General features: G+C 48.8%; 2 protein-coding genes across 10 annotated transcripts in view; one reads left to right on the top strand and one right to left on the bottom strand.

Moving 5' to 3' along the window:
* Positions 1-260: 260 nt before the first annotated feature.
* ATPAF2 (ATP synthase mitochondrial F1 complex assembly factor 2) lies at positions 261-18,186 on the top strand. Its single transcript, XM_077892379.1, has 8 exons — positions 261-546; positions 8,977-9,021; positions 9,285-9,430; positions 10,840-10,937; positions 12,282-12,362; positions 15,345-15,457; positions 15,983-16,098; positions 17,794-18,186. The coding sequence occupies exons 1-8, from the start codon at positions 414-416 to the stop codon at positions 17,929-17,931; spliced, it is 870 nt and encodes a 289-aa protein (XP_077748505.1). The 5' UTR covers positions 261-413; the 3' UTR covers positions 17,932-18,186.
* Positions 18,187-19,389: 1,203 nt separating this feature from the next.
* Positions 19,390-24,366, bottom strand: part of DRC3 (dynein regulatory complex subunit 3) — a 34,738-nt gene continuing 29,761 nt past the window's right edge. For 7 of the 9 annotated variants that reach the window (XM_077892377.1, XM_077892376.1, XM_077892373.1 and 4 more), the window contains 2 exons: positions 20,051-20,182; positions 19,390-19,710 (listed from right to left, as the gene is read on the bottom strand). In XM_077892377.1, coding sequence (XP_077748503.1) covers positions 19,597-19,710; positions 20,051-20,182 — 246 coding nt within the window. In that variant the 3' untranslated portion in view covers positions 19,390-19,596. Of the gene's footprint in view, positions 19,711-20,050; positions 20,183-20,353; positions 20,674-24,366 lie in introns of those variants that run through there. The other 2 variants (XR_013376473.1, XM_077892378.1) reach the window with 2 other exon arrangements.

Genomic DNA, 24,366 nt, shown 5'->3' with positions numbered 1-24,366 from the left:
CTGAGCTGAGTCCCCCTCCCCACTTGCCCTCGCACACACACCACCCTTTGGATTGGCTCAGGCGCGCCGGGGGGGCGGGAACAGGCTCACGCGGCGCTTCCACCCATTGGCGGGCGGGGAAAACACGTGGCGGGGCGCGCGAGGGGCCCTCTGGGACTTGTAGTCTTCTTCCCGAGGCGCGGCGTGGAGGGGGCGGGGCGAGGTGCGTTTGTGATGCTGATTGACTGGGGGTGTGCGCAGGAGGCGCGCTGGAGCGACGGCGCGCCGCTGGTGTCATGCGGAAGATGGCGGCGTCCAGGGGGAGGCTGAGGGCTCTGGGGAGGTGGTGAGAGGTTTCCGTACAACCCCAGCGTGCGGCTTGGGGATCCCTTCGCTCTGTTTCCTGCTCTCGTCCCCCCAGGCTCTCAGGCGCGATGTGGAGGAGCTGCCTCCGGCTGCGAGACGCCGGGTGCCGCCTCCTGACCCAGCCCCGGGGTGCCCTCGCCGCCCCGGCGCGGCCGGGGCCAACCCCCCAGGCCCCTGCCCGGGCCTACGCGCCCCCAACAGGTGAGGGAGGCGAGGGCACATTCTCTTTCGCCCAGGGTTCGTGTGGGGCAAAGGTGGGCTGAGGGATTCCAGCTGTGCAGGGCGGGGTAACTGAGGCACAGCTCAGGCTTGTGAGGTAACGCGCTTTGATCGGGTCCTGCAACAGATCAGGGAAAATAGAAGCCCAGGCAAGGGCCGACCGACCCCCCGAGGGCACACAGCGCGTCACTGCACGACACAGTAATTGCCGTTTGGCACGTGCAGCCTTTCTTAAAGCTTATGGTTTTCCTTTCCAGCAAGGAAAGCGGATGGCATTCTCGTTTTCAGGCAGGGAGATTCGGGTTCTCCATCTGGACTACACCAAGGTCACAGAGCAGGCTCAGTGGGTAGTTTGTGGAGGGCAACGGTGGGCCTGTTTTCTCTGTCCCCACGGCTGGGCACAGAAGGGTCTTGGAACCGGGGCATTCAGTTTACCTCCTGGCCCATTTCCCTTCGGGTTTCCTGTCCCTCCCTCCCATTGTCCTACCACAATCCCTGCCGTTTCTGCTAAGGAGTTGACCCTCGTGCCTCCTTTCTCTTCTTCTGAGTGATAAGGCCTACAAGAAGGTGGTGACTCGTTCACTGCTTCTGGGGAGAGGTTTTAGAGTAAGAGTGGGAGTCGCTTCTTGAAATGAGTAAAGAGTAACAACACGCTTTTCATTTAGTTTTTCTGTGCTGAGAGCTGGAGGCATGATGGTCTTCAAGGCAGGTGTGGTCCCTACCTAATGATCATTGTCGAGTATAGGTTATAATAGTCTCTTTGAACAATAACGTATAATATTCTGTATAAAGGAATTACAAAGAATCTGTGAGAACATAAAGAAGCACCTATTCCCATCTGGGGGTTCCGAGGGTCTAGAAAGGGTCTTGGATGAAAGGACATTTCAGCTGAGCCTTGACAGATGAGTTGGAGTTCAGTTGAGAGGAGGAGGAAGAGTGTTGGGTGGCCAGAACAAGTTCAGAGGTGACAGCAGGGTGTGAGCGACCTTGCTTTAACATTGCTTGCTTTAGAAAATGTAGAATTCAAAAAAAAAAAAAAAAAAAAAAGGAAAAGAAAAGAAAATGTAGATTTCTACAGGTAGTTTGACATTGTGGCAGAAGTAGATCTATACGGTCTAATGCTGACTGACCCTCTGAGATACTGCGTGGTCCTGAGTACGTGACTACTTTCTTTGGGCCTCATTTTCCTCCCTGAGTTGAAGGACTGTGTTGCCTCTGAAGGTCCTTCTGTTAAGTTTCATAATTTTTTATACATGGGGGAGAGAGCTAGATGCAGCAGGAGCTGAGGTTTCACCTGTCAGGGTCCAAGCCAAAGGGCCAAGAAAGAGGAAGAAGGAAGGTCATGTGTGATATTGTTATAAGAAGACATATACAGTTGACTCTTCAACAACATAAGGGTAGAGGCAACCACTCCCACCTCCCCACCATTGAAAATTCACATATAACTTTTGACTCCCCCAAAACTTAATTACTAATAACCTACTGCTGGGCCAGAAGGTTTACCAATAGCAGTTGACTAACGCATAAGTATTCTTACGTTGGCTAGATAAAAGAAAACGTAATTTAGAAAATTAGAATCTTTAGTAAGAGATCAAGAAGAAAAGGAAATAACGTTTGCTATACTCTAGAAAATCCAGGTATAAGCTGATCTTGGCGGTGCCAACCCATGGTGTTCAAGGGTCAACTGTCTATATTTGGCGACCCGTCTAGTTCCTGGCACACATCTCTTAAAACCCTCATAATTTACTAACCAATAAGAGCTATGGAAGAGGCTTTTGTTATAATATTTGGCCTTTTGTCTTAAAATAACTCCAGAGATAGAAAGTTGAAAGTAGTGTCTTATTCATAAACCCCTTTCAGCCACACCTGAGATTATGTTAATGAGGTGGCTTTTGGAAAGCCCCTGAGGATGGGGGCTGGTTGCTAGGGGAACCAACCACAAGGTTAGAGGTTGGGTACTTTCAGCCCCACCCTCTGACCTTGGGGGAGGGGAGAAGGGCTGGAGAGATGGATTAATGGCCTGTGATTTAATCAATCATGCTTATTATAATGAAGCCTCTGTAAGATCCCTGAACTGGGGGGGTTCAGAGAGCTTCAGGGTTAGTGAACACATGAAGGTGCTGGAAGAGTAGCATGCCCAGAGAGGCAGGGAAGCTCCATACCCTTTCCCTATACTTTGCCCTGCATTTCTTCATGTGGCTGTTCCTGAATTGTATCCTTTTATAATAAGCTTGTAGTCTACTAGGTAAAATCTCTTTCTGAGTTCTGCGAGCTGCTCTGGCAAATTCATCAAACCTGAAGAGGGATCCAGGGAACCTCTGGTTCATAGCCCGTTGGTCAGAAGCACCGGAAACGACCTGGGCCTGCAGTTGGCATCTGAAGGGAGTGGGAAAATGCAGTCTTGTGGGACTGAGCCCTCCACTTGTGGATTCGATGCCTCCTCCAGGCAGATATTATCAGAACTTAATTGAATTGTAGGACACCCAGCTGATGTCACAGGGTTGATTGGTGGCAAAACCGCCACATATTTGGAGTGGAGAGTGTCTGTGTGAATGTGTAAAGGAAAACAGTTTCCTTTACAACATTCCAAGAAGATACAACATGAGCAAAGGGGACATGTACAGGAGTTCACTTAAATTGGCACAGGCAGAGGGTTCATTTAGATTAGTGGATGCCACTTCTCATTATGGTGACACCTGATCTACCATCTCTGCTTTCTTTCTACTGCAGACATTACTAGTTTAGGCCCTTGGAAGTACCTGGCACATGGTAGATAGTCAAACATGAAAAAGAATAGGAATGAAAGAATGAAGCCCAGGGGGAGGGAGGTATATGAAACCAGGCCTATAAGCGCACTGCAAAGATATTACCATTGTGAGTCTTTGGAATGGTGGAATATTAAACCCAAGTGGGGGACTTCTCCATGAAGACTCTGGCAAGCTGATTGAACTTGGCTCTTTAGGAATGGCCATGCCATTGAAGGTTGTCAGAAGAGGAGGAGTTTGGGAAAGGGTAACTGGGGTGTTGGGAGATTTGTAGCAAGGAGACCTGTATTGAGGGTATGTGGTGGTCCAGCTCTATACCATTTGTTAGAGATCCAACAGGTGTTTAGAGAGGAAGCTGTTCTGGAGAGGCTGCATGTTTGGCTGACTAACACCCAGTGAAGTCAAGGCTGGAAGTCTTGTCTTCTCTGTTTACAGATTGTCACCTGGCCAAGTCGTTTAGCTTCTCAGAGTCTCTAACACCTCAGAGGCATTACTTGGCTTGTCTTCACAGAGGGGTTGTGTTAGGTTGAGGGAGACTGTAGATAGAGCCCAGCCTGCTACCTGTTTTTGTAAATAAAGTTTTATGGGAACACAGCCATGCTCATTCATTTATATATAATCTAAGGCTACTTTAACTACAGAGTTAACTAGTTGCAACAGAGACCATATGACTGCCAAGCCTAAAATATTTACTCTGGCTCCTTATGGGAGAAGTTGACCAACCCCTCCTCATGATGCTAGAGCAATTTGGAAACAACGATTTAGTTATTTAGCTCATTTACATTAATTGCTATGGCAGATGCATTTGCCCTGAAGAATTTTTTAAACAGCTTTATTGAGATTCAATTCACTTATAATTCATTCACTTAAAAAGTGTATAATTCAGCAGTTTTTAGTATACTTACAGCATTGTACAACCATCACCACAGTTCTAGAACATTTTGTCACCCCAAAAGAAGCCCTGTACCCTTTAGCTCTCACCTACTTCCCTCCCTATCCCTCTGGCCCTAGACAACCACTGTTTTACTTTCTGTCTCTGTAGATTGCTCTAGTTTGGAGATTTCGTAAATGGAATGTGGTCCTTTCTGGCTGGCTTTTTTACATTTAGTCTTTTCAAGGTTTATTTGAGTTCTAGCATGTATCAGTACTCTGTTGTTTTTCATAGCTGAGTCATTTTCCATTGTATGGCTGTATCACATCTTACTTATCCATTCATCCACTGATGAACATTTGGGTTGTTTTCCCTCTTTTGGCTATTCTGAATGCTGCTGTAAACATTTGTGTACAAGTTTTTATGTGGGCATAAGTTTTCTGTTGTTTTTTGTTTGGGCATATGTTTTCATTTCTCATAGATAATATATCAAAGAGTAGAATTGGTGGTCACATGGTAACGGACTTTTTGAAGAACTACCACACTTTTCCAAGATGGCTGCAGCAGTTTACATTTCCACCACTAGTGTATGGAGGTCGCAGCTTATCCACATCCTTGCCAACACTTGTTATCTGTGGTTGTTATTATTATTATTATTATTATTATTATTATTATTATTATTATTATAGCCATCCTAGTGGGTGTGAAGTGGTTTCTCCTGGTTTTGTTTTACGTTCCCCTGATGATGATGACATCCAGAATCTTTTCATGTGCTTATTTTGTATATTTTCTTTGGAGAAATCTCTTCAGATTCTTTGGCCAGTTTTGATTTATATTTATTTTTAAAAGTTTTTATTTATTTATTCATGAGAGACACACACAGAGGCAGCAACACAGGCAGAGGGAGAAGCAGGCTCCATGCAGAAAACCCAATGCGGGACCCGATCCTGGCACCCTGGGATCATGCTCTGAGCCAAAGGCAGATGTTCAACCACTAAGCCATCCAGGCGTCCCTTTAAAAAAAAAAAAAATTTATTTATTCATGAGAGACACAGAGAGAGAGAGAGAGACAGAGACTTAGGCAGAAGGAGAAGCAGGCTCCACACAGGGAGCCCAACGTGGGATTCTATCCCAGGTCTCCAGGATCAGGCCCTGGACTGAAGATGGCACTAAACTGTTGAGCCACCAGGCTGCCCCCAGGCGTCCCTCTTTGACCAGTTTTTAATTGGGTTGTCTTTTTATCATTGAGTTGTAAGAGTTCTTAAATAGTTGGTCTGAAGAATTTTGATACCTGAAAACGGTTGGAGCCGCCCTAGGATTATGGATGGAGAGATGCCTGAAGTCAAATTTAGCTTTAAGGCTTAAGGTCCGCCAGATGGCACTGTTTAAAAAGATAAAGGTGTTGAGACTGCTCTGAGAGGGCACTTCCTCTGTTCTGGTGCACTGTGGGAGTTGTAGTTCTGAGGCTTTGAACCTTTCCAAAGCAAAGGCTAGACGAAAATTGAGGCTGGTAGAAAGATCACTCACTGGTCTGTGACACCTGAGACAGGAGGAGGAATGTAAGGGAAGTGACACAGAAAACATCGTGTCTCTTTTTTCTTATGAAGTGACCTCATAGGAAAATGGGGCCTGATGGGCATTAATTTCCAGTTCACCATTTACCACATGATTGGGTTTTTAAGTTGTTCTCTGCTTAAATAGCCTGTTTTCTTGTGGCCACGGAAACAGATGTTCTGTAAAGGGAACGGTTCATAGTCAGAATAGACCCGAGTTCTGTGTGACCCTACAAGGCTAGGCTGTTAATATCATCCTTAAAGATGAGGGTCCTGTTGCTGTCAGCTACTCTGGTGTTCATTTTGAACACGGGTGCTTCAGAGGTTCCTGGTCTCATGATTTATCTTCTGTGAACCTAGGCATTTGAAGGCCCAGGTGAAGAACATTGTTGGGGGGCATGGATTCCACCAAGTGAATTTTCCTGCCCTTGTTTGCCTGTAAACCCCTAACTTGGCTCCCTCTGCCTCCATACTGTGACCTCACCAGCCCCATCCCCCAGATCTGGCCCTTACCACCCTCTCTGGGCATCTCTAACCATCCTCTCTAGACAGTCTTGTCATTCTGACCCTTTTTTTTTTTTTTCCAGTTCTCCAAACTCTTATGTTCTCATGAGGCTGAGGACCTTCGTATAAGCTATTTCTTCCGCTAGAAAGTCCTTACACACACCCACCCCTCCAAAAAACTAATCCGTCAGTGCAGATGGGCTGACTCTTGCCAGTCCATGTCTCAGATGAAATCTGACCACTGGAAGGTCTTCCTTTGCCCCATGATGAGATTAGTCATTCCTGGTGTGTGTTTCCAGTATTCCCCATACTTTGGCCATCAGTTACTTTATTGTTTGGCTGGTTCAGTGTTTACCTTCCCAGCAGACAGGAAGTGCCTCGAGGGCACAAGCAAGCTTTGATTCTGATTCCCAGGACTTAACCCACTTCCAGGAACAGGGTTAGTACTCACCAATGTTTGCTCCAAGACTGAAGTTTGCCCCTCCATGTGTCCGTTGCATTTGGGAGAGCACCTATCTAAAAAATGCTGCATGTGGGCCTGCCCTCTTCTGGGGCCCTGTAACTTTTGTGCTCCTTTGGCCTGGGGTTGTCCTCTCTTTCTGCATGGTTTACTGCTGTTTTGAGCAATTTTGGTTGACCCATCCTTTCCCTTCTATCTTTCCCACTCTCTTCCAGTTCTTTCTTCTTAATTTTTTAAAAGATTTTATCTATTTATTTGAGAGAGAGAGTGCACGAGGTGGGGGGGCAAAGGGAGAGGCGGGGAGCTGGAAGCCCAACACAGGGCCTGATTCCAGAACCCCGAGATCATGACCTCAGCCGAAGGTAGACACTTAACTGACTGAGCCACCCAGGTGCCCCTCAGTATTTTCTTCTTAATCAGACACAGAGGGGGACCTGGCCAGGACAGAGGAACCAAGGCCTGGCCAGCAAAGCAGAGGAAAGAAAAAAAAAAACCTTCCTCGTGGGAAACTTCACTGCTCTGGCATCTTTAGGTTCAGCCTGTGCTGTCAGTTTCTGCCCTGAGACCAGGTCTCTTGGGCCCATTTCCCAGGGCTGCTTCGAGCTATGTGCTAGAATGCTCTCCACTGGCACTTCCTGCTGATGGGAGCAGATCCTTCCCCCAGTGATGATGAGTCAGCTTTCAGAGCTCTTCCCACTTCCTGCTTTAGACCTGTTGCCCAGTTCACGCATTGGAGAACATACTGGATGTCGTCTAAGTGCCTCAGTCAAGGCCTCCAGACAGACCCAAGAGGCCTCCAGATGTGAACTAGGGGCATTCGAAAGCACCAGGGTGGCATAGTTTCCATTTTGATGTCAAATGTGTGAATCACTATTACAATTTCAGATAAAGGTAGTAACTCACACTATAATAATACAGCATCATCTTGGTGGCCAGATCCTATCACCTTTTTAAGTATTTAAACTCCATAAAGACAGCAATTTTTGTCATTTTTATTCACTGTTTTATCCCATGTACCTAGAATGGTACCTGGCACATGGTAGACATGCAACTTTTTTGTCAAAAAGCACTTTGGGCCTTCGTTGAGTAAAGCACAGCTGTGGAAATGGAATTTGTGGTCCTCTTTGTGAGAGCATCAATGACAGAGCATGAGATCGGTGAAAAAAACTGATGTGATGTGGAAAACCTAAAAATACCACGTTTGGAGACCAGACGCCCTCCCTCCACCAGCTTTCCCCCCACACACAAACAAAGTTCTCCTGATTTTCATAGTCTGCTTGAATTAATTTTAACTTAAGCTTGGTTTTTGTTCTTTGGGCTTTTTTTAAAGCATTAAAAATGAATAAATCTCCTCTTCCTCCTCCTCCTCATGTTGCATCATTATTTCCAACAAGTAACTTTCAATCAGGGACTCTGAAGGCTTTTAGTACCCAGTGAATATGTGACAGAACAACAAGTGAATGAGTCAAGGTTTTGTGTTCATCACAAATGTTATAACTGGGTTATGGTCTTTAGCTTTCAAAATGTGACCTGTTCTTTATAATTATGACCTGCATAATTCTTAATGAGGCACTCTCAGTGTTAAGCCCTCCAAGTAGAAGAGGGGGAATTTGTTTCCATTTTCATTTAAGGTTTTAGTCAGGGTATTTTCAGATATCACAGGACACATATTTTCCCCTTAAAGGAAATGTTTGGAGTTCCTGCTGAATACACAGGCATGCTGGCTAATTAGGGTAATTAATTGGATAGAGAGGATGAGAGATGCTCCTGGGATCTCTGCTTACCTCCTGTATGCCACACACGTGTACACGCATGTCCACACTGGCTTTATCACATTCAGACACTATCTTTGAACTGGCATATGTTGTACTGGCGTGGGGGCAGTGCTGATGGGGGTGGTATGGGTGGGGAGCCTGCTTAGAAGTTAATGCAGAAGATGCTAGAAAAATCTGTTGTGTCAGATGGCCTGCAGCTTCCAGATGCTTTGCGATCAGACTGTGCCTGGGCTCCGGGGCCAACGGGAGCATGACCAGTGTGTCCCAGACCTCCCTCATCCCTGGAGAGCAAATGCCCTCCTCCTCTCAGCTTTAATCAGGAGCTGCTGCTGATGTTGCGTAGAGCAGGGCAGACCTTGAATAGTGATATGAAAATCAAGCCAATCAATCAGCATTAGCAGTAATGACACAAGCTGGTCTTGTCATTTCCTGAGCTGTCTCGATGTTATTTTAAAACTGCCTTTTTGAAAAATCTCTTTTACAGAAAGGAAGAGGTTTTATCAGAATGTCAGCATCACACAGGGTGAAGGTGAGTGTCTGAAATTTTGACTGCCTCTTTTTCTTTCTTTCTTTTTTTTTTTTTATTCTGTGAATGGATAGAAACATTTTTCATCTCTAGCCGGTTTCAGCGGTGAGATTACCCTTCGTGCTTTTGTTGGATGGGTTTCTGTAAGCCCTCCATGAAGGGACTCACAGTTGTCTTTGTCTGTACCCATTCAAGTAGCTAAATATAGGAATGGTCACTCGATTCCACTTAACAATCCCTGAGAGGTTTTCATCTGATCTTTCAAGGTGGCTTTGAGATAAACCTGGACCACAGGAAGCTGAAAACTCCCCAAGCCAAGCTCTTTACTGTCCCCAGCGAGGCCCTGGCCATTGCAGTGGCCACTGAATGGGACTCCCAGCAGGACACCATCAAGTTCTACACCATGCACCTGGTAACAAGTTCATGAACCTATACCCCGATGCCTGCCGCTGGCTTCCTAGGGTACCTGGCAAAAATTGCAACTCCTTTCCAAATTCAGATAAGGCCCTCGGGGGTGGACTCCTGCCATACTTGCCCCCTTGAACATGCTGTCCATTCCGCTCCTGGCTTGGCCCCCATAGTTCCCCTGCTCAGAACGCCATACTGGATGGCTGGTTCCTCCTCTGGTCTCAGGATAGGTGTCACCTTCCCTGTCCGCCTAGCTCTCTTATTTTCTTTTATGACACCTGTTCATTTGTTTTGCCAGCACTTATGCAATTTGTATTTGTCCATTTTATGCTTGCACGCTCATAGTCTGTCTCTTCCACCACCCTGTGAGCACAGAAGGGCAGGGCCACATCTCTCTTGCTAGTCCATAGCCGGCCCTGGCCCGAGGTTCAGATGGCATGCAGTATTCGTTGAGTGCAGGAACCCACGGGGCCAGGTGGGTGAGGTGAGACAGCTGCCCTTGAAGCTGGTGCCCCATCCCACATACAGGTGGCTCACTGAGGCACTGAAGCAGGCCGGGGAAGGGGCTGGCTAAACTCTTCGGGTCCAGGCTCTGCAGGCTCCAGACTGTCACCTTCTCAGTCCCGTGTCTCCATCTGCGAGAGGTGAGCACGGTGGTCAGGATGGGATAATGTGATGCCTGGAAAGTCTTTGGCGTGGTTCTTGGCATAGAGCTAGCACTCAGTCAACCCTGGAAACTGAGTTGTCGTCCTGGTCATTCCTGTGCTTGGCCTTGACATACAGACCCAGGCGGATGTCCTCAGCGTCTTCATACCTTGCCACCGGGCTAGCCTGCTCCTTTGGCTGTCTGATGAAATTAGCGTGACATGACTACTTTTGTCATAATACCTAATTGTACTATGACATACTACTAACTAATTGTCATAGTACCTAAGGATCCTAGCTGGCAAAGTCACCCTTCTGGTTTGGCTCATTCTGCTCTGTATGGTGATCAGGAAACCAAAGGGTAGCTTAGGTCTAGTAACTGACCTCTCTGAGCCTCGGTTTCTACATCTCTGAAATGGTTGTAATAATAGTAGCTATTCCAAAGGGTGTCATGAGGATTAAATGAAATACAGCAGAGCCTGGTAGTGGAGAGCATGAAACCTGGGGGCGGTTCATTAATACTGAGGCATTGTGAGAATCCCTAGGGCCCATGGGCTGTCACACACAGCTTGGCACAGAGCCTGGCTGTTGCACGCGCTCAGTAGATGTGCTACAGCTGAGGTGGTATAGATGCCTGGAGTCAGGGGCTTTGGTTTGGTTTCAGCACTCCCTGGGTGTTGGTGTGGGTTGGAGGCAGTATTTGTCTGGAATGCAGTGCTTTTGCCTGTGCCCAGTGGTGGTGACAGGGCTTTTTGCCTCTTGATTCAGACCACGTTGTGCAACACATCTTTAGACAACCCTACCCAGAGGAACAAGGACCAGCTGATCCGGGCGGCTGTGAAGTTTCTTGACACCGACACCATCTGGTAATTGACATTTAGATGGGCATTCCCCTTGCAGTGAGTGGGTCCCTGGGGCTGTTTGCCTCATTTGCCCAGACCCTTATCAGTGGAAGAAGAGGCAGACCCTTCTCCTTTATCTCCCAGGGCAGGGAGGCGGTCTGCTTGACATCACTACTTAGCTGCCCTGTGTATCCCTGGGAGAGAAGGCTCCTCAGGCTGCCACAGTGTCAGAGCACTGGGCACTCCTTTCCTGCAGCCTGACAACTGTACCTGGGTCAGGGCTGGGGTGGGGTGGTAGTATATGCAGCTCTTACAGGCTCCAGGACCAATGGGGTCAATTGGCAACCCCCAGTGGGGCCTCCAATCTTGGACTTCTGTCCATTCTCACGTAGGCATAATTGTCCTCACTCGTCAGCTTGCACACACAGATAGTTACTTGTTGATGTCAGGAGCTGGCTCCTTCCACTTCTGAATTCTACCCACATGTCTAAGTTCTTTAGCTAAATAGTCGGTGATATTGAAGGAAGGCTCGAAAAACAGCAGACGTAGTTGAGCAGCACATGTCTGCGGGCCCAGGTGCTCTAGAATCCTGAGCTGCCCCACATCCCACTCATCTCAGTAGTCCATTTTCCTGCACACCCATGACCTCCCTTCTTCCTTCTGCTCACACCACAGTGTGGCTTTCCATGGTACCCACTTGGCTTCTCATCCACTGAGGCCTTGGCTCTCACTCTCCATAGGTGACTCCCATTTCTATGTCTCTGTCAAAACAAGTAGCACAGTCTGGCATCAGGTGGTATCAGGCATCCACGCCAGCAGCTGTATCTGTAGCCATGCGGGCTCATGAGATGCTCACAGGCATTTGTGGCCAGGGGCACAGTCTCTTGGGAGGGTTCAGGGGAGGTAGGGATGCAGTGACTGAGCTGGCACAGCATCCTAGGATCAGGTGGGTATGGATCTAGGGGTGCAGTATTGGTTATTAGAATGGCATTGATCTACAAGCCTTGACCTGTCAAACGACTGGGGACATTTAAGATGATGGTTCACCAATTCAGGCTTGCATTAGAATCCCCTGGAGGGCTTGTTAAAGCACAGATTGCTGGTCTCCACCCCCAGAGGTTCTGCTTTCCATAGGTTTGGGGTGGGACCTGGGATCAGGCATTTCTAACAAGTTCCCAGGCGGATGATCTGCCAATGGACTCGTGGCTACCCTTTGAGATCTACTGCTTTAGGGAAATACTTGTAGGGCTGGGTGGGAGAAGTTGAGAAGTCTTTTTGCTGCTCTTGCCTTTTATATTTTTTCAGTCTGTCACTGAATGAAGAAATTATACTTTCTTATTAATGAAGGTTATTTTTACAATGAATTAGCTACAGGGTGGAGGAACCAGCGACATTAGTAGAACTGCAAAAGAACGAGTGGGACCCAATCATAGAATGGGCCGAGAAAAGGTAAGATGCACAATCCCCCAGTGTTGGGCAGGCAGGCTGGTGAGGTCAGGGGTCACACTGGACCACAGAAGCCCTCAGCTAATTGACTTTCTGAGTTCAGAGCATCCGTGGGATTCAGTACCTCCTGGATGTTGAAGGCTAGGGCTGGACACCTTGGGAAAAAGTGCTCCTCAAAATTAGTGTCAACCACCAGGCACCAAGTACCTGCTATCATTGCATACAGTGCTGAGTATAGGGATGGAGACTGTGTGACCTGAGGCTAGTGCCTTCAGCTCTCTGAGCTCCCTTGTCTGAGTGGGCCTTATAATCCCTGCTTCTCAGCTTGTGGTCAAACATAAACTAAGTGATGCCTATCATCCTACTTGGCACACGGTAAAGGCACAGATCTGGGCAGTTATCATCAGTCACTGTCACAGTTGTACTATTAAACTAAATCCCAAACATGATATGTATACATGTGAGGATAAGTCCAGTAACATTTATCCTATAGACATAAGGCTTTTAGGCATTGATGATACCCAGTATTTTTCCTTTGCAAAAAGATTCTTTTGTGCAAAATTGAACAAACTATTGATGTGGTGGCAAAATAAATTCAATTTCATTTCATTCCAAGGGAGTTTGGAAGGGCTGCTACCTTGGTACTACCTTGACTATAGTATTTCATAAGCTTACACAGAGTAGTCTGGCATGGCATTTTTCACAAAAGTGATACCTGCCCTTCTCATCTGTACACATTTGTTTCCCTGAGTGCCCACAGTGTGCCAGATATCCTTGGGTTTTAGAGTAAAAGGCTCAGCCAGTGCACTAAAGGATCAAATAAAATGTAACAATGACGATACTGTATAAGAGCTGTGAAGATGTGGTATCATTTCAGAGTCTAATGAAATGTAGTAATAGTGTAGGTGCCTGGAGATCTCTGCTCTAGAACAAAATTGTCCACTTTCCATGGCACTTGGATTCTCATCCTTAAGAGTTTACAGAACAACTTGGCCATTTACTGTGTTCTGTTTGTACTATGAGTAATTTCAGCAAGAGTGTTTCTAAACCAACAGGAAAAATGAGCTACGTAGGAAAAAAAAATGAAAAAAAATTGCTTTTCTTGTCTTTTATATAGTTATTATTGCTCTTGAAAATGTATCGCTTCTGAAGCCAGCTTATGTCCCAGACCAAGAACAAAGGCTTGTATACCGTATAGGCTTGATAAATATTTGAAAAAATGATTGAATGGTACAGGACACATGCAAAGATTATTGTAAGGAAAATTTGGGGTGCCTGGCTGGCTCAGTCCATAGGGTGTGCAACTCTTGATCTCGGGATTGTGGGTTCGAGCCCCGTCTTGGGTGCAGAGATTACTTAAAAAAAAATATTTAAAAAAATACTATTGTAGGGGCACCTGGGTGGCTCAGTGGTTGAACGTCTGCCTTTGGCTCAGGTCCTGATTCCAGGTTCCCTCAGGGAGCCTGCTTCTCCCTCTGCCTATGTCTCTACCTCTCTCTCTGTGTATTTCATGAATAAATAAATAAAATCTTTTAAAAAAATACTATTGTAAAGAATATAATTTTTTAAGAGAGGGAAGGGGCAGAGGAGGGGAGAATCTTTTTTTAATTTAAATTCAATTAACATATTGAATTGCTAGTTTCAGAGGTAGAAGTCAGTGATTCATCAGTCTTATAAAACCCAGTGCTCATTACATCATGTCCTTTCTTTAATGCTTGTCACCCAGTGACCCCATCCCCCTACCTCCTCTCCTCCAGCAACCCTCAGTTAGTATCCTATGGTTGAGTCTCTTCTGGCTTGTCTCCCTCTCTGATTTTGTCTTGTTTTATTTTTCCCTCCCTTCCCCTATGATCCTGTTTCTTAAATTCCACTATGAGTGAGATCATATGATAATTGTCTTTCTCTGATTGACTTATTTCACTTAGCATAATACCCTCTGGTTCCATCCATGTCATTGCAAATGGCAAGATTTCATTTTTTGATGGCTGAGTGTATATTCCATTGTGTATATATATACACCACATCCTCTTTATCCATTCATCTGTTGTTGGACATCTGGGCTCTTTCCATAGTATGGCTATTGTGGACATTGCTGCTATAAACATTAGGATGCAGGTGCCCCTTGGGATCACTATATTTGTATCTTTGGGGTAAATACCTAGTAGTGTAATTGCTGGGTCATAGGGGAGCTCTATTTTCAGCTTTTTGAGGAAGTTCCATACTGTTTTCCAGAGTGGCTATACTAGCTTGCATTCCCTCTAGCAGTATAAGAGGGTTTCCCTTTCTCCAAATCCTCACCAATGAGAGAGAGAGATACTCTTAAGCATGCTCCATGCCCCGTGCAGAGCCCGATGCAGGGCTCAGTCTCACAACCCTGACATCTTGACCTGAGCTGAAATCCAGTCAGATGTGTAACCAACTGAGCCACCCAGGCACCTCAAGGAGTATAAGTTTTGTTTTTTTAATTTATTTTTAAATTTTTTAGAGAGGGAGGGGGAGAGACAGAAGGAGAGAGAAAGAAAAAGAGAAAGAATCTTAAGCAACCTCCACGCCCAGTGAGGAGCCTGACACGGGGCTTGATCTCACCATCCTGAGATCATGACCTGAGTTGAAATCAAGTTAGATGCTTAACTGACTGAGCCACTCAGGTGCCCCAGGAAAATAACCTTTTAAAGAAATCTTTTGTGGTCTCAAATATGAAAAAAATTCTTAAAAGATACAAAAAACAAGCATCCCATGCTTCTGAAAGAGATTCTAGGCAAACGAGTCAGAATTTCAGGCATCTACATGGGGTGATGAGTGCAGAGCTCTGGAGTGACACGAAATGAGTAGGTCAGGAGGCCACTGACCACAGCAGCTGCTCCCAGAATTCCTAAGACTAGCCTTCACGGAGCATATGCATGCTCAACAGTTGAGGACTTTGCTTCCAGGCAAAAGCTGGGCCACATGGCACGATAGGGACATGCTGAAGCCTTTTCCTTTCAGATATGATGTGGAGATCGGCTCTTCTACCAGCATAATGGGGCCCAGCATCCCAGCCAGGACTCGAGAAGTGCTCATCAGTCACCTGGCATCTTATAACATGTGGGCCCTACAAGGTATGTATACTGTGTTGTGTGGGCCCGGAGGTGGCCTGATGGGCATGGGCCCTGGAAGCCCAGAGTGTCACAGGAGCACTCTAGGGGGTGGCTCTGATGCTAGCTAACCCTTCTACTCAGTCCAAGGAGGACAGCAGGCTCTCACCCTCCCAGGAGGAAGTTGGCTATCTCTTCTCCAGGTGTCTTGACTTCAAGGCTCATTGGCCTGGCTCAAGTCACATGCCCATCTGGGAACCAGTCACTGGACCAAGGGGTGGAGTCCTCTGGCCCTGTTCAGGTCATGTGCTCACCCTGGGCAGGTGCAGAAGAGGGATCACACCCCCAGTGGAAATCCAAGTGCTCTTTGAGAAGAATGGGGAATGGATCCAGTGCCAGCCAGAAAGCACATGTCCCCTGTGACCATTGTCCGCCACCTGGCACTTGTACCTCTCTGGGGCTGCAGGAACTCACTGAGAGTAGATCTGGCAACTGCCCTGTTTTGGAGTGGGGGGGCCCTGGATCCTCATTTGGCTTGTGTCCCGGCAGGGATTGAGTTTGTAGTGACCCAGCTCAAGTCCATGGTCCTGACCTTGGGCCTGATGGACCTGCACCTGACGGTGGAGCAGGCTGTGCTACTGTCCCGCCTGGAGGAGGAATACCAGGTGAGGTGTAGCCAGCAGCCCAAGGGCAGGGGGTGGAATGGGGTGAGGTAGCTAGCCCCTCTAAAATGCTTTTATGTAGATTTGGCCTCTTGTGACTTTCATGTACATCCAGAAACCAAAATTAAGGGCCAATGAAAGTATTGTGAGGAAACCGTAATAGAGCAAAACAGTAGCACATCTGCCATGGCGTTCCAGCATGCTTAGCTCTCCCCTCCTCGCCTCCTCTCTTCTGAACAACTGGCCAGGTGGGGGCTGTCGTTACCCTCATTTTACACAGGGGGAACGTGAGGCACAGGTCACACCCCCGGAAAATGCTGGAGCAGGGTTTGGAGCCAGGGCTGGGCGGCTCTAGATCGAGGTGCGTAGGCAGATCAGGATCATCTGCTTGGCACACCTGCACAGCGGCCCCACTGACACGGAGCCATGTGCAGCTTTCATTCCCTCCACAAGGAGGCTGAGCTAAGCCTTGGCACCCTGACTCACACTGCGGGTCATCTGGCCAATGGAGAGCATGGGTGGCTGCTGTCTGTACAGAAGTTTCCATTTAGTGGGTTTGAAATTAATACGGTTTTGCTATACTGTCATTTGCATTTTTTAGCTCTGAGAATTATGGCATTCTCCGCAGTCTTTTTTCTGTTTCTTCTCCACCCTCAGAAGGTTAATTGCTATTACACGTCGGCTCCTAGCATGATGAAAACCGTTTTGTAATGACATTATTTCCCGAGTCCGTCTAGTCATCTGCTCAGAAAAATGCCAGGGGAAAAAACTGTTTTTCTACCACAAAAGAGACTAGCTAGAAACGATGAAACAGGCAGAGGGTGATTTATGGGGGTATGAGGGCCAGGGAGGCGGAAAGCCAGGAAACCTCTCCAGGCTGGGCTCCACGTTTGACCCCGGGCCCCGAGCCAGGCCATCACTCTCTGACCTTCAGGTTTGACCCACCACAAAGCAGGGACTTACCTGTCCTCTGAAAATATAAAGTGCTTCTCAGTTGGCAGATCACAGTTGTCCATATTGAGATGGGACTGGCCAGAAAGGCCGGTAGCTTGTGTGGTGTGTGCCCGGATGGGCTGGGGCAGCTGGGCCTCAGGCGGGGAGGAGCCAGCAGGTTCTGGTTGGAGTCACACTGCCATCTGGACAGCCGCCTTGTGAGTCTGGGGCTCGTCCCTCCAGTCGCTGGAGCTCTGGAGAGAGTCCATGAGCCTGCTCCTGCATGCCCAGCACAGCTTGCTTTAATACTGCAGCCCCCTGGGTAGTCAGAACTAAAGCAGCCATGTGGCCTCAGTTGATTTATTTATCCCACCCACACGAGGGGCATGTGCAGCCCAGCCTGGGGAGGCAGCTTGTAGAGGATGACATTTTGCAGGCGGCCTCACAACAGCCTCTTTGTGGGAGGAAGACGACATGCAGGTTGTGCCCCCTCTGGGGAGATGCATGTGTGGTTTGGGGGCTGGGCCCACCCAGCAGTTTGGGTGCCCCTGGGCCTCAACTGGCCCCCTCCCAAGCCATCTGTGCCCCATCAGCCTGCTCTGTCCACCCGAACATTCTCACCTGCTGCCTCGCCTGTGTGGGTCTCGTGTTTTGGCAAGATTGGAGCCCAGTCCCCTCAGCCTGGCTACAGGGACAGAATGTGGCTCTGGCAGGTAGGCAGCCAGGCACTTGGCAGCTACCCAGCATGTCTTGTCCTCCCCTCAGATCCAGAAGTGGGGCAACATCGAGTGGGCCCATGACTATGAGCTGCAGGAGCTGCGGGCACGCACGGCCGCCGGCACCCTCTTCATCCACCTCTGCTCTGAGAGCACCACGGTAAAGCACAAGCTCCTGCAGCAGTGAGGCCTGGCCCAGCAGGATGGAGGCTACATGGCCACTGCACGCCCCCCCCAGACTGTGGGGGTGAGAGGGCCAGCTCGGTGGTACTCTGAAATGCCCCTGGGACCCAGAATGCCTGTCAAAGTCAGCTCGAGTCCAACCCAGGTGCCCCTACCCCAGCTGGCAGCGAGTGAGCAAGCGGGCCAAGCATATGAGTGACTTTCTCTCAAGCTGATTTTATTAAAAATATTTTATTAAAAATATTCTCTGCCCTGGAAACGCGTGGAGCCCTGTTTTCACTCATACCTCCATTCCTCTTGCTACGTCTGGGCTTCACCAGGGCCAGACGGCTTACCTCCCATGGCATGGTCTGCTCCCTGCTGCCTGGAGCTGGGAACCTCACACAGTTGGGGAAATCATATCAACAGACAACTCTGTGGCCCTCAGCCTAAAGACTTTTTTTTCTCCCTGGTTTTTTAATCAAACAGTCTTCTTCTGAAAGTGAGTTCTTTTTGTTCTAAGCCAGTTATTTCTATTTGTTCTAGTATTTTAGAAGAAATAACTCTTGAAGATAGAAAGCATGTATTGTTTGTGGGTTAAAAGCCCAGGCAGGCAGGGCAAGGCCGCCTGACTTGTATCCTCCCGACATGGACACTCGCTCCACCCTGGATGGCAGGTGCAGTCTACTGGTGCCAGGGCCCAGTGCAAGGGAAGCAGGAAGAGTCTGAGAGTTCAGGCAGAAAAGGCTTTCTGAGCCGCCTGTCCTGGCACTCCGAGTGATGAAATGGTATCATCCCCTTCATCGAGCCCTGGTTACATGCCAGGTGCTTTTCCACACCTTCCATATGCTCTCCCTGAAGCCCTGACTTGCTCGGAGGAGGTCCTGTCACATCCCCACTTCACAGATGAAGCTCAGGCTACAGAGGTGACAGGGGAGACCCAGCTTGTGTTGTTAACCTCCAGAGGGTCCTCTGGCCCCTGCACCCAAACTTATAGACACAGGGAGCCACAGCCTCCGCCTTGGTGATGCTGGGGCCTGTGGCCTCTCTCGTGTCCCCCCTCAGCACGCAGCGGAGAGAAAGGCTCAGTCCATGTCGGTCTCCTCTGCCTACTGCCAGCAGTCTGTTCTGGACATACAGCTGGCATTAGGCTGTAGCCAAGAGTCTAGCCCACTGGCAGCCACCTTGGAAGCTGCTCTTGGTGGACTGGCCAGTTGCAAGACCAACTGATCATCCTAGATTTTCTCCTGCATACACGTGAACAGGAATTTTTTTTTTTTTTTTTTTTAATGGAGAAAACATGGGGCACCTGGATGGCTCAGTTAGTTAAGCAACCGACTCCTCATTTCAGCTCTGGTCATGTTCTCGGGGTCGTGAGATCAAGCTCCCATTGGGTTCCGTGTTCAGTGGGGAGCCTGCTTCTCTCCCTCTGTTCCTCCCCCCACTTGCGCTCGCTCTAAAATAAATAAATCTTAAAAAAGAATGGAGAAAAGATGACATAGTCTTTTATTTTTCTCTACGTGTTTAAGTTTTCCCAGGGGCGGGGAAAGAATGGTGCTGAGGGTGGGTAGGTGTCGTGGGTTGAGAAAGTCCCAGTGATGCTCGTGAGGTGGTCAGGGATGTGAGTGGCATGTGCACGGGCTGCAGGGGCCGAGGGCTGTGTTCCCAGGACTGGCTGGGCCGCATGGCCCTAATCTATGACGTCACTGCATTCTAGGCTGTCCAGTTCATTCTGCATGTGGTCAATGTACTGATTGATCTCCTTGACTCGCCTGCGATTCCTCATGATCTCATTCTTGTGGATCTAAGGGGTTGAAACCAAAGCCTTAAGTCAGACAGTTGGCTTATATGCTCTCACCTAGTCCAGTCTGGGGGGAAAAGGAAGTCAGTCTGTGAAATCTGCATAGTCGTGTCCCTCATGTACTGTGAAGTCTCCGCGTTCTAAGCATCTATGTCTTTGAGGGGGAGTTAGGGTGGGTTAGCATGTGGGTTCTAAAGTCTGGAGGGTCAACACTGTCTTTGGCGGGCAATTCTACCCTCCTTAATTTTACTTTATTTCTTATCACCAAGAATACTGGCCACCAGGGGAAGCTTCCCACTCTCCATGGCTGGTGGCCTGCTGGACCAGGGTAGCGCTCACTCACCGTGTCTACTAAGTGCGTACACCAAGAGTTGGCCCTGGTTACCAGCTCATCTTCTCGATTGTCGATCTTCAGGAGGTGGATGTCATGCGATGCCCCAACAGCATTAAAGATCGTATCTTTGTCAACAAAAAGCTGGTGAGCAAGAAAAATCAAATGGGCATGCGTATGTGTCTTGTTCCCCACCCCTGAGCACCAGGTCAGAGGGCTGAAGAGAAAGGGCACAGCTGAATGTCTCCTTGTGGGTGGAGGCAGCTGCCAGGCCCCCATGGAGAGCCCACTTTTGTGTCAGAGCATGTTTCTTACCGCTCATCTTCTAGAGACGCCTCCCAGACCTGAGCTGCAGCAGGCCCTATGGGGAAGGGGCCCACCCAGGCATTGGCTTTGCAATACTAAGTTGGGAGTGTCTTTTCTTCAGGGCCAAGGCAGGTGGCTGTTCCCACAGTGGTTCTCTCCTGCTTGCCCTCAAGTCTGATTTGCCTGGGCAGCCCCGGTGGCGCAGCGGTTTAGCGCCATCTGCAGCCCAGGGTGTGATCCTGGAGACCCGGGATCGAGTCCCACGTCGGGCTTCCTGCATGGAGCCTGCTTCTCCCTCTGCCTGTGTCTCTGCCTCTCTCTCGCTCTCTCTGAATGAATAAATAAATAAATCTTTAAAAAAAAAAAGTCTGATTTGCCTGAAACCTGCCCGTCGGGTGGTAAGTGTGAGGCTGGCTGAGGGTCTCGAGGCTGCTCTGAGGCCAGAAGGCGCTGTGAAGCTATGACCACTCACCCCACCCTGTCTTTCTCTGTTAACAGTAACTTCTCCCTTGGGACGACTGGGTGGCTCAGCCATTGAGCATCTGGCTTTGGCTCAGGGCGTGATCCTGGGGTCCTGGGATTGAGTCCTGCATCGGGCTTCCTACATGGAGCCTGCTTCTCCCTCTGCCCATGTCTCTGCCTCTCTCTGTGTGTCTCTCATGAATAAATAAGTAAAATCTTTAAAATAAAACAACAAAAAATCTCATTAACCTCTCCCCTCCCATTAACCACATTGAACTTTGGATTATACTTGGGGTCTCCTGCCATCTTGTTCCCAACCTTGTAAAAATTAGTTGAAAATGACCGCCCTCTACCAGGCCTGGCTGGGTTCCGGGTGTCTGCACAATAGCTGTGGTGTACCTGGCACAGTTGGAAATCAAGTGGAATCACCTCCCAGAGCAGAGCAAGGCTGCTTACACTTTGAAGAAAGGTACTTTGTGTGAGGCAAAGGACCTGAATGTTCTACATTGTAGAGAGGATTGCAAGCAGATAAATACTTGGTTTCTTTCTTTAGTATAGTAGTGATTAACTTAATAGTCTCCAAAATGTGTTCTGTGGAATCTTTTTTTTTTTTTTTTAAGATTTTATTTATTCATGAGAGAGAGTGGGGGGGCAGAGACAAAGGCAGAGGGAGAAGTAGGCTCCATGCAGGGAGCCTGATGCAGGATTCGATCCCAGGTCTCCAGGATCACGCTCTGGGCTAAAGGTGGCGCTAAACTGCTGAGCCACCCTGGCTGCTCTGTTCTATGGAATCTTGAGATATTACTCTTTCTGTAAAAAAAGTTTCCTTTGGTCAAATACATTTGCAAAAGACTTGCATACTGAGGCCCCTTCTGAATTTTACAGGGCACAAAAATGAGAAGGCTCTGGAACGTATAAACTCTTTTAACTTTGTCTCTCTTGGTTTTCCAGTTTATTTGGCCACAGACTTCTTTTCAGGGTAATGCCTGTGGGATGGTGGTTTTTGCACAGAATCCCATGTAGAAAAGCCAGGCTAGCTGACGCAGGGAATGGGCACCCCGGGGGCCAGCAAGCACGACCACATGGGAGAAATGACAAGAAGTCATTAATCTTCTTCTGTGCAAGAAGGTCCTGGGCCAGACTCTGGGAAGGGCTCGCAGACGTGTATAGCCTGCCTGCCCGTGAGCTCCAGGCAGCCTACTCTGGAGTGCGTCCTGGTGATGTAGAGGTAGCCACAGCCACATCCACTCATCACCAGGTGGTCCTGGTTCTTCATTTTAAAAAAAGGGTCATAGTGGCTTTCCTAAGTTCCTGGCTCCCGAGCCACCCCCCTGCTCTGAGTCACTTGCTGGACTTCACAGAGGTGAAGACACAGCCCTCAAGGCACATTTATTTCCAAGCAACTTCTTGGGCTGGGATGCCTTTTGAGAAGGGCACAGCTGGTGCCCCTCCCCAGGACTGCCACCATGCTAGGCCCCCAGTTGCTGCCCCATGCCCCCATGGGATCAGATCATTCTGTCACACCTGCCCAGGGCACCTGGTGACACTGAACCCCACGTCACCACAGAGAAACAAGCAGAGATCCCACCCTTGCTCAGCTGATGAGACAGGGACCTGTGCTGCCAGTGCTCCCGCCCAAGGGGGAGCCTTAAGGTCCGCAGCCACTCTGTGTACAGACTGCTGGCCTGGGTCACGTCCACTGTCACCTGAGCAGACTCTGGGGACTTGCAGGTCCTCTCTGTGCTCTGGGCCTGAGCGCTGGCTCTGCCATCGCAGCTGGACGGCCACATGGCTGTTCAGAGCACCCCGGGAGTAAGTCTGACCCCTGGCCCCCTGCACGCTGCTCACTGCGGCATGAGGCTCATGGCTCTGAGCCCCAGTGGGGGGGAGTGGCAGCCACGCCTGCGGCCACACTGACCTTACCATGGCAGCTGTGGCTGCCAGCGCCTCTCCCACTCCCTCCCTCGCTGCCAGCGCCAGGCTTTCTCCTTGAGCCCGTGCCTTCTGCTCTGCCTTCCAAAGCAGGGAAGGACTTCAAAGAGACAGATTTGGCCAGAACTGTGGCATGAGCTGATCATAATCACTCAACTGAATGAGAGGACTTTTAAAGAGTCTCCTCAGTGGGACTTTTTTTTTATCGAGATCTGCTCATTGATAATCAGATAAGAGAAACCAGACTTTTTCTTCACTGAGGGCCCTATTCACTCAGATGAGTGAGACCTCTGAGTCAGACCACCTGTGTTCACATCACAGCTCTACCACTCCTACACTGTGTGTCCTTGTGAGGGTTACTCTGGTCTCTGTGCCTCAGTTTTCTTGTCTGTAAAAGGGAACCATAATGGTACCTATTTTACTGTGTTGATGTAAAAATTAAAAGAGCAAATATGTGTCCGGTGCTTCTCAGACAGCCCTCAGGAGGCCCTCAGTAAATGCTAGTTATTTGTTGTTGTTACTACTTTTACAATCAGGGCATCCCCCACTCTGCCCCGCCCCAAGAACAATATCCTGCTTTGTTGCTTCAGTGTAAGGAGAACTTAGGGCGCCTGGGTGGTTTGGTCAGTTAAGTGTCCGACTCTTGATCTCAGCCTGTCTTTTTTTTTTTTAAGATTTTATTTATTTATGAGAGACACAGAGAGAGGCAGAGACATAGGCAGAGGGAGAAGCAGGCTCCCTGCAGGGAACCTGATGCGGGACTTGATCCCAGGACCCTGAAATCATGACCTGAGCCGAAGGGAGGTGCTCAACCACTGAGCCACCCAGGCATCCCTCAGCTCAGGTCTTGATCTGAGTTGGGGGTTCAAGCCCTGCATTGGGCTCCATGCTGGACATGGAGCCTACTTAATAACTAAGGAGACCTACACCACAGTATTAAGGTTCTGGTGATGTCTCTCCATGCAACTGCAGGCATTTCCCAAAGGCCAAAGCTCTCCCTGGCCTGCAGAGGGCAGGGCGTACAGTGGCTCTGCTGGCCGCCCTCATGAGGCCTCGAGGGTAGCACTCAACACCAGTCCTGCCAGAAAGCCCAAGGCAGAGCCCCATTATCTTAGTGCCTGGGGCCATGAGCCAACCCAGAATGCCGGCAAACGCCAGCTTATCGTCTACAATGAGGGGCACAGGCTCGGCATCTCTCAGGCTGGAGTCTCAATTCAGACTCTGGTCCTCTCAAATGGTGTCATCTTGGGCAGTTTAACAGACTTCTCTGAGACAAAGTCTTACCCTATTTTCTCATCTGTAAATTGTGAATGATAACAGTACCACCTTTGTAGGGCCCTTTGGGGGAGATAATATGTGAGCATCAGGCTTCATTGCCTTGACAATGGCAAGCCTGCAGGGAGTGGAGCTCCATGTTTCCAGCCACTGTGGTCAGCCTCAACCCAGTCAGTGGGTACTGAACCTTCCTGAAGCTACAGAAACAGGTGTCAGATGGTGCCAGGCATTGTCATCCTGGCAGGAGAGAGGGCTCGCCACCGGAAGCACCAGTCCAGCCTGCTTGCCTGCCAGAGTTTCGGGGTCCATATTTTTCTGTGTCCCGGTTATTAGGGAGGGGTGTTTTAATCCTG

Source organism: Canis aureus, chromosome 3, assembly GCF_053574225.1.
Source record: "Canis aureus isolate CA01 chromosome 3, VMU_Caureus_v.1.0, whole genome shotgun sequence".
NCBI lineage: Eukaryota > Metazoa > Chordata > Mammalia > Carnivora > Canidae > Canis > Canis aureus.
This window is presented reverse-complemented; position numbering and strand designations above follow the sequence as displayed.